General features: G+C 41.5%; 1 protein-coding gene across 1 annotated transcript in view; it reads left to right on the plus strand.

The window, feature by feature from the left end:
- Window positions 1-940: 940 nt before the first annotated feature.
- Window positions 941-10,357, plus strand: part of LOC101576799 (cytochrome b-c1 complex subunit 2, mitochondrial) — a 46,157-nt gene continuing 36,740 nt past the window's right edge. The window contains exons 1-4 of the mRNA XM_023703284.1: window positions 941-1,042; window positions 3,867-3,950; window positions 4,045-4,194; window positions 5,786-5,850. Coding sequence (XP_023559052.1) covers window positions 1,010-1,042; window positions 3,867-3,950; window positions 4,045-4,194; window positions 5,786-5,850 — 332 coding nt within the window. The 5' untranslated portion in view covers window positions 941-1,009. The remainder of the gene's footprint in view (window positions 1,043-3,866; window positions 3,951-4,044; window positions 4,195-5,785; window positions 5,851-10,357) is intronic.

Genomic DNA, 10,357 nt, shown 5'->3' on the forward strand with positions numbered 1-10,357 from the left:
TGCTTTACCTTGGTCTTAACCATCCAGCAGAAAAGTATAAAAATGAAGTACAAGAAGTAAAGCCATGTTGTTATGTTGAGCTGTAGGGCAGTTAGGTCAACATCTTCTGACATTGCCAGTCAAGTGTAAGCCCCAATACTATTATGGACTACTGGACTCTTAGAATATTTTGCTGAGTTAACACACCTATAATATTCAAATGACAGAACTAAACAAAAAAGGGGATACAGATGAATGTCCATTTTGTATCTGGGTATTCAAAATGGTTAGGATAGATATATAGTTACATTCTCTTAATGAATAGAGGGATTTGTTGTAATAGTGTTTGTAAATAGGATATCATGTCTGCATCTTGTACAGCAAATAACCACCAGGAAGACAGTATGCAATATGTTAATTATTGGAACTGTCCTACCAATTTGATTTGGAACTGTCTCATTGCTATTTGTGTGTCAATAAAATTATGGAAAAAATAATAAATAAAATGATACAGTGCCCGATGATAAATTATTTTAAAAACAACCTTTATCATATCCTGTTTGACTTTTTTATTCTGACGTAATGATAAACAGCTATAAATTTTCAATTTCCAATGTACCTACCTAAATCATGGCTTCTGTTAAAATACAAACAAGTGCGCAGCAAGTTCATTGACAACAACTAAACCGGAATGAAGTGTTGACTTTACAGCTATTAAGCATCTTATCCTATTTAATGTTAAGATGAACTTACAAGAATTAAAATGGCCTTTGCTAATAAAGACATTGATTTTTAATTAATTGCCTTTTGGACCCTTGCGCACAATTGCGCGTCTCCCTACCCTGCGTCTCGCAGGAGTTCGACCGCTGCAGCCTCCGGGGAGCAGTCGAGCGCTTCCTGCCCAGAGAGGCCGCCTGCGAGCCGGGGCGTGGGAACGCTCCTCGCGGGGCAGGCTGGGAAACGGCCGGCCCCGCCGCCATCTTGCTTCCTTTCCAGTCGGTCGTGACCGCGGTCCACAGAGGCTTGAGCCATGAGGCTACTACCCAGAGCCGGACTCCTTTCGGTGAGCGCAGGGGCGGGTTGGCGAGAAGCCCGGAGAGCAGCCTGTCAGCAAGGTGATGCAGCCCGGGGGTACTGGCGCGGGTCCCGGCCGCAGGCTTCCCTTCGCCCTTCAGCGAGCCCTGCGGGCCGAGAGGACTGCAGTCGCGGTAGGCGTCGGAGGTCCGGCTCGGCCCGGGAGCGAGAGCCTCGCGCCCGAGTCCCTGAGGGAGGGCGGGCTTTGCGGCGGGACGCGGCGGGCGGCTTCGTGGAGAGCGAGTGAAGGTCACGGCCTGCGCGGCGGTCCCGCCTCGGCCTCCGGGTTTCCTACAGCGTCGGGGTCCCAGCGGTGGTTTGTGCAGAGTAGTGTAAGAATAAGCAGATGCGGAGGCGGCGCCGGTCCGGTTCCGGAGCTTCACGCGCAGGCGCGCCCCGTGGCGCTGCACCTTGCGGACGTGTCGTGGGAGGGTCCCTCAGGAGAGCCCCCGTCAGTCCGCCGCCGCCGCAGCGTCCGGCTCCCTCGAGCCCAGACTACGCAGAGTTCAGCCGTCTCTGGGGGAGCACCTCAAGCATCAGCGTGTTAGCCCGGTGCAGCGTTCGTTGTCGAGGGCAGAGAGGAGGTGTGTGTTTGTGATTGTAAGCAAGGGATAATTTGTGCCCATTGAACGGTTAGTAAGGTCTAGATAGTTTTGTTAACCTAGGAAAGATGTCCGCTGGCTCTTGGCGGTCAGGAGTGCTGCTGAACATTCTAGGACGCTTAGAAACAACCCCTACAACTAGGAATTACCCAGCCCCAAATGCCAGTAGGACTAGGGTTGAGAAACCCTGCTAGAGGGATGTGCGAAACACCGGATACAGGAGCGGAGTGCCCTTGTGCCCTATGTTTAAATAAGTGTGCGGTGTAGGCGTTAACTCTGTTCCTGGCATGCCTAGCCAAACTGTCTTAAGGACAGCCCATTAGGCTACTGGGACTATATCATGGTCACTTTCTTGATCATGAAACAGCGACACAAAACCGTACAATTACGAGTCTTAAAACCTTGACTAAGTAATGTGTGTCATCCTGAGATTGACAGCAGACTAGAGGGAAAAGAAAAACCAGACTTGTTCACAGTAATCCTGATTTTTCAAAAAATTACAAAGCAGCAACCCAAGTCCTACTGGCATTTGGGGCTGCGTAATTCCTAGTTGTAGGGGTTGTTTTTGAACGTCCTGGAATGTTTGGCAGCACCTCTAACCGCCAAGTGACAGTTAACAAACTTCTTTCCATTTTCCAGTAGAAAAGAGAGCTCAGAGGACCAGTCAGAGAGGATCAAGGTGAACAAGCTGAAGCAAACTTGAAAGCAATTATTTGCTTCTGATTAGAGCACTTATGTGAGAATAAGTGTGTACACGTTGTATTTTTAAGATAATTAGCCAGGCCAAGTGGCACCAGCCTCTATCCCAGTTACTTGGAAGGCTGAGGCAGGAAGATTAAAAGTTTGAAGGCATTGTAAGCAACTTAGCAAGACGCTGCCTGAAAATAAAAAGCTGGGATGCACCTCCCAGCACTGCAAGAAAATAATAATCTAGAAATTCTGCAAATCGTCATTGTCACCTAACAATTACACTGCAAAAACTAATGGTACTCTAGTAATTCTGTAACAACTGCTAGGATTATTCCTGCTGGTTTCAAAGGGGGCAAATAAGTACACAGTGTCATCCTTCAGCTACATCTACATGTACATCTTCCTTGGTAATGTAGTTATATAGTTTGTATTTGAGCTGCTGTCACCAGACATCATATAATAATGCTTTTTGAAAAACTAAAAGTCAGAGTTGAAAATAGAGCTACCTGTTTCATACCCAGAGAAAACAGGCAATAGTAAAGCAGAGCTCATTGTAATTTATAATTAAAAAGCATTACTAAAGTGGGAAAGAAGTAATTCCAAGAGTAAATGAAAGCCAGCAGCCAAGGTAGTGCAGCGCTTGCCAGTTGCCAGCAGCAGCATGGCACAGTGCAGACTGGAGGCATCAGAAGTGAAGTGCTGGTGGAGACTCGGGGACTCCAGCACGCGTCCCTTGGATCTTGGGAGCACTGGGTTTTACTTACTCAGCATCTGCACTGTTAACCTTATGAATCTTGGTGGTAGGCAGAATGACTTAGGTCACTGTGGAGCATTTGCCAGAAAGACTAGATAAAGTGAATGTATTTTTTTGGATCCATTGTCTGGCATAGAACCCTTTTTTCCTACACGCAACTGCATATTATATATTGAGGATAACTATGAATGAGTCTACTCTTAATCTCAGGATGACACACATTCTTATTTAGTCAAGGTTTTAAGGCTTGCGATTGTAAGACTTGTGTCACTGTATCACGATCGAGAAAGTGAAGAGCATGGAAATGCCAGAGGCTCAGAAGAGGCTGGTTTGCTTTAGCGTTTTTAGATTGCTAAATAATTGAAGGCTTGAAGTCATTTTAGTGGGAAAATAGACTAACATGGCTTGAGTCTTGCTGGGAAGATGAGGGAAGCAGTAATGTGCAAATCAGTAAAAGCATCCATTTGGCAGTATGGCGTTTTTCAAAAAATTCCAAAGCAGCACCAAAGGAGCAACTTGAAGCTTCAGTAAGATCATTAAAAAATAAGGGAAGTAGTTATTCTTCACATAGTGAAAATTGAACATAGAGAATTTAGCATATAAGGGTGGCTTGGGTAAACTGGGCAGTTCGTAAGTCCACAGTATTACTTAGTAAAACCTTCTCATGGAGATGGTCATTGCTCTTTGTCACTCAGCAACACACAGATAATTATTGTCTATAGTATTCTTGTGGGAAATGTATGTAACCCGTCTTTTTTTGTGTTTAGAGATTTTATTCCCTCAAAGTTGCCCCCAAAGTTAAAGCCGCAGCCGCCCCTGCAGGAGTGCCTCTACATCCTCAGGACCTTGAGGTTAGTCCAGTGAATTGTCCACCGAAACCCACATACACCTACTTTTCTTGCTAATGTGAAGATACTAATCGCATCTACTTCATTGCAAATACAGTTTACCAAATTACCAAATGGTTTGGTGATTGCATCTCTGGAAAACTATGCTCCTGTGTGCAGAATTGGTGTGTTCATTAAAGCCGGCAGTCGATATGAGGACTCCAGCAACTTAGGGACCTCTCACTTGCTGCGCCTTGCGTCCAGCTTGGTAAGTGTCTCTGCCACCTCAGTGTTGGGAGATGCTGTGGTGTCTTGGTCCTGTGAGAAGCAGAAACCTAAAGCAGTGTCTCCATGTGTTAGCTCTATCACTGTGGGAGAATAACCGGAAATCAACTTAAAGGAGGAAAGGTTTATTTTAGTTCACAGCCTCAGACCACAGTCGACTAGCCCCATTGCCTTTGGGCCTCTGGTAGAAGGGCCTGGCAGAGGAAACTCTTCACTCCCTGCAACAGGGAAGCAGGAGAGGGCGCCAGAGCCAGATGAGGTGCTGAGGACCAGGTGCCCCCAGCATCCTGCCCGTGACCAATCCCCTCAACAAGGCTTTGTCTCCCAGGCCTCAGTAATACCATCAGATTATACATCCATTAAATCCACTAAGGAAATTAGAGCCCTTGTGGTCCAGTCATCTTCCAAAAGCTCCCCTCTAAACATTGCTGCTTTGGGGAACCACGACTTCAACACGTGTGATTTGGGAAGATATTTCAGAGCCAGAGCATAATGCCTCGTATTAATATCTGTGAGCTGCCTTACCAGATTACCATAAATGGAATGTCTGAAAAAGGAGGAATTTCTCCTCAGTTTTGAAGGCTAAAAGTTGAAGACCAGGTGTCAGTCACCAGGTCCATGCTTTCTGTGAAGGCACTAGAAGAGAATCCTTCCCTGCCACTATCTAGCTTCTTACAGTAGCCAGCAACCCTTCACTCTGTAGCTGCCTCGCTCCAGTCCCTGCTGCTGCTGCTGTCACGGAGCCTTCCTTCTGTCTATGTCCCTGTATCCAGATTTCACTCCTATGAGGACATCAGTCATTTTGGGTTTAGAGCCCACCCTAATTCAGCACGGCCTCTTAAATATAGCTGCAAAGACTTATTTCCAAATAAAGACACATTACTAGGTTCTCAGTGGATGTGAGTTTTGGAGACACTGTACAACCCAATAAAATCCCCTAATATAAGATGAGAAACCACAGGTATTTGCTACAGAGAACCATTATATGAGTAGCCAGCTTTATGTTAGAATGTCAGAAATTAGTAAAAAGATTTTTAAAAGAAAGTGCCAAATGTCAGCCAGATAGCTCCATGGATTAAAGCGCCCCCTTAGGCAAATGCAAGAACAAGGGGTCAATTCCCTGGCCTGCTGTACCAGCCCCGCCCCTGGGGCGTGCTGAGATGGTGATTGAGACTGGGCGTGGTGGCACATGCCTGTAATCCCAGCTCTTGGGAAGCTGTAAACAGAATTACTAAAGACGTCTACATGATGAGACCCTGTAGACCTTGTCCTAAATACAAAAAAAGTGCCAAAAATGGAAAGAAGTCTTTCCTGTATTGTCATTCTCTTTGAGAAAAAAGACTGTAGTAAGTTGATAATTATCAGATATAATCTGTCTGATGATAGAATTTTTTTACATAAAAATCTGTACTCCTGTTAGTCTTTAAACTTTACATATAATTTTTAAAAGGATCTACTACTTAGTAAAGTTATTTGAATCTGCTCATAAGTGTTATACAGATTTTGATACTGTATGATGTTAGGCAAATTTGGCATGAAAAAGTACTAAGAAAACTTTTCTTTTGTTTTTCAAGACTACAAAAGGTGCTTCTTCTTTCAAGATAACACGTGGAATTGAAGCAGTTGGTGGTAAATTAAGGTTTGTTAAATGTAATTTTAAAATATTGAAAATGCCAGAAGAGATTCAGTTACAAGGAAACTCTTCTTTCACCTGGGTAAAGATTTCTTAAAGCACCAGAGGAAAATAGTGATGAATTTGCATCAAAATGTGAAGGTGTTTATCCAGACAGGGTAGAACAGGCTTATACCCAGCACTATGTGAGGCTGAGGGGAGGATCAGTGGAGACAACTTGGCAATTTAGTGAGACCCTGTCTCAGAATTTAAAAACAGAAAAGGGCAGAGGATATGGCTCAGTGCCAAGGCCCTGGATTCAATCGCTAGTACCAGAGGGAGGCGCTTTGGGGTTGCAAAACATCTTTATGCTTTAAGGTGACACTTGATGTGAGCCAGGGTACAGCTCTGGCACAGCACCCATCTGGCAAGCATGAGGTGCTGAGTTTGATTTCCAGTAACCCCCCACCACCACCCTGAAAAAACAATTTAAACAACTGGGAGTAGGTATTTGCAATGTAGACTATATAAATGGTTTCTATTTGGAAAACTGAGAAACTACCGATTAGGAGAACTGATCCAGGGACAATAATAAGTAGACAATAGGTAGAAACAGCTCTCCCCTAAAGAGAACACAAAAAACACCAGTCTCTGTTTATAATTGCCAAACAGTGATAGCATTTCACACTCATCGAGATTTTTTAAAATACGGTGTTGGCCGAGAGGAAGGAGATGAAAATTCTCTTTAATTTTCCTTATGATGGAATAAACAGGTAATTGTACCAATTAGAAAAGAATCGGGTACTATGCGGCATTATTTCCAACCATTTTCATGCATGTACACAAAGCTATTTTTAAGTGTATTGGTATAGTGTCAATATACATAAAAATCACATTCATCATAGGAAATTTGTGCCCATACATGACATATCTTGATTTCCCTTTTTTCCCCACCCCCCCACCCTTTGTTACCATTTCATCCTTTTTATCTTTTTTTTTCTTTTCCTTTAGCCCTGCATCCTTCCCTAGTTGCCATTTCTTTTGAACAATTTGTTCCTATCTTGCAATACCTGTTGTACACTTTGGTCCTTATTTATGCTTTTGGTTTCTCACCCCGGAGAAGGTGATGTTTACACGAGTCGGATTTATTTCACTTAAAAGAGTATGGTCTGGAGTTGCATCCACTCAACCTAGAAATGTCTCAAATTTATCCTTCATAGCTGAGTGACACTCCATTGTATAAAAAGACCACATCTTTTCTATCCATTTCTTGGTTGATGGGCATTTGAGTTGTTTCCAAGACTGTGTGACTGTAACTTGGGTGCACATATATCGCTGTCGTGTGATGTTTTTAATTCTGGAAAGATACTCACAAGGGGAATAGCTGACTCGAATGGGACTGCTAACCTAGTTTCTTGAAGAATCTTCACGCTGATTTCCATAGTGGAAAAAGAATAGCCATTCTTTCTTGAGTGAAAGGGAATCTCAGTGTTGTTTTACTTGGAGTCTTTTGAATGACCAGTAATGTTGAACATTTTTTCCTATATTTACTCGCCATTTGTATTTCTTCATCTGAGAAGTTCATGTTCATCTCAGAGGCCCATATGTGAGTTGGGTCTTTATATGTTCTAGCTATTACTCCTTTGTCTGAGGGACAGCTGGCTGAAATTGTTTCCCACTCTGTGGGTGTTTTTCACTATTTGGTAGTTTCTTGTGCTTTGCAAATGCTAAAGGATGAGATCCCATCTGAACAACTACTTTAAGACAGCATTATGCAGCATAATAACCATTATTGAATTCCTACTGTGTTTTTGGAAATTCTATATTGTTTCCAATGTTTTATTTTTTATTCTCTTTAAATAAAAAAAAAAAATGTTAAATAGGATCAGATCCCATTTGTTGATTCTTTGTAGTATTTCCTGAGCAGCCTGGGTTTTATTCATGAAATCGGGGGGCCTGGCCTTAGCTCAGTTGTTTAAGTGGCAGCTTCCACAAAGCTGTCAGCCTCAGGTTGCTGTAGTTTGATCCCCACAACACTCCAGCCAGCCAAACCACCCCTCAGGGCATTCAGATCAAAAAAAAAAAAAACCTTATTCATGAAATCTTGGTCTGCACCTATGTATTCAGGAGTTTTACCTGTTCTTTCTTCCAGCAGATTTAATGTTTCTGTTTTTTATGCTTAGATATTTGATCCCATTTTGATTTTAGTTTAATGGATGGTGAGAGACATGGGTCTAGTTTTCGTCTATGGCATTTGTTTTCCAGCACCATTTATTTGGTTTATGTTTTGTTTGGTTGGGTTTTTTTTAGGGAAGGGTCTACAGGGTGTTCAGGGTCTCGCTAATAGATCGGACTCATACTGATCCACCTGTATACAGCCTCCCAAGAGCTGGGATTACAGGAGCCTGCCACCACACCCAGTCTCAGTTGCCATCTCAGTGCACCTCAGGGGCGGAGCCTGCATGGCAGGCCCGGGAATTAAACCCCCAGCCCTTGCACCTGTTTGCAGGAGCTTAATCCACAGAGCTACTTGGCCAGCCCCCAGCACCATTTATTAAAGAGGCTTTTTTTTTTTTGGTAATAAGTGAATGTGTTTAGCCACTTTGTCAAAGATGAGGTGGCTGAGTATGTTTGAAGTTGTTTTTGCATCTTCTAATCTTTTCCATAGATCCTTGGGTCTTTTTTTTTTTTGCCAGTACCATGCTGTTTCTCTTACAGTAGTTCTGTGGTATATAATTTCAAATCAGGGATTGTGATGCCCCCTTTGTTGCCCAGAATTGTTTCTGCTATTCTAGATGTCTTCTGTTTCCAAATGGATTTTAGGAATGTTTTCTCTAGTGCTGTGAGGTATGCTACCTGTATTTTGATTGGGATTACATTAAATCTGTATATCAATTTTGAGAATATGGCCATTTCACTGTGCTGATTCTACCCATGAGCAAGGTGTATCTTTCCACTTTCTGATAGCCTCTTCAATCTTTTTTCAGAGTACTGTATGTTTCAATATATAGATATTTTACTTCATTAGGTTGATTCCCCAAGCATTTCATTTGTACTGATGCTATTATAAAAGGTATTTTTGCTCTAATATCCCTCTCAGTGTCTTTCTTGTTTGTGTAAGGAATGCTATTGATGTTCGTTGATTTTGTAACCAGCAATGCTATTGAATTTGGTTATTAAACCTACAAGCCTCTTGGTTTTTGTAGTCTTCTATATAGAATACCATGTCGTCTGCAAATAATAATTTAACTTCTTTGCTCTCGCTCACTCGTGCTCTCTCTCTCTCTCTCTCATTGTTCTGACTAATGTTTTCAGAAATATATTGAATAGGAGTGGTGATAGTGAACATTTTTTGTTCCAGATTTTAGAATGACAGCTTTCAGTTTTTGACCATTTAATGTACTGTTATTTGTTGGTTTTTTATAGATGGCTTTTATCAAATTGAAATTAAGACCAACTATTCCAATTTTCTGTGGGGTTTTTATCATGAGTGGGTGTTGGACTTTGTTAAATGCTTTTCCTAATCTATTGAAATGATCACTTGTTTTTTATCTTTGGCTCTATTAATATCGTGTATTACATTTATTGATTTGCATATGTTGAACGATCCCTGCATCTCTGGGATGAATTATAGTTGATCATGGTGCATAATCTTCTTGATGATTTGTTGCATTTGTTTACCATATCTTATTAAAGATTTTTGCATCTATGTTCATTAGGGAGATTGGCTGTAGTTCTGTTTTTCAGTTGGGTTCTTTTCTGGTTTTGGTGGCAGCAATGCGTGCCTCTAGGAATGAGTTTGGGTGAATTGCTTCCCTTTCAATTTCATTAGAGTTTCAGCATTTTAAATTTGTTGGAAATTTCAGCATCAACATCTGGGGTTTTCTTTGTAAGTTCTTAATTACATTTAATATCATTGACTTAGGTTATTTAGAATTTTTATATCTTGATTCAGTTTTTTCATGTGTATAGGTATCTGTCCATTATATGTTTCCTGTCTTATTGGAATATAGGTTCTTGGAGTAGGTATTGATGATTGTCTGGATTTCTGCAGGATCCATTGTGATTTTACCCTTTTGATTCCTAATTGCATGAATTTGAGACTTTCTAATAAAGTTGGCTAACTGTACTTCTGATTGGATTTGAAACTGTCTCATTGCTATCTGTTTATCAATAAAACTTTGAAAAATAAAAAGATAAAAAAAAATAAAGTTGGCTAACAGTTTATCAGTTTTATTTAATCTTTGAAAGAATCAACTTTTTGATTCATTGATTCTTTGTATTATTTTCTTCCTCTCACTTGTGTTACTTTCTGCTCTTCACAATTTTCTCCCTCCCAGGAGCTTTGAGCTTAATGTGTTCTTTTTTCTAGAAGTTTGAGGTTTAGTGTTAGGTTGTTTATTTAAACTTGTTCTGTTCTTCTGATGTGAGAATTTACCACTATAAATTTCCTTCACAGGACTGCTTTCATTGTGTTCCGTAAGTTCTAGTATGTCATACTGACATCTTCATTTGATTACAGATACTGTTTAAT

Source organism: Octodon degus, unplaced genomic scaffold (assembly GCF_000260255.1).
Source record: "Octodon degus isolate 3935 unplaced genomic scaffold, OctDeg1.0 scaffold00001, whole genome shotgun sequence".
NCBI classification, from domain to species: domain Eukaryota; kingdom Metazoa; phylum Chordata; class Mammalia; order Rodentia; family Octodontidae; genus Octodon; species Octodon degus.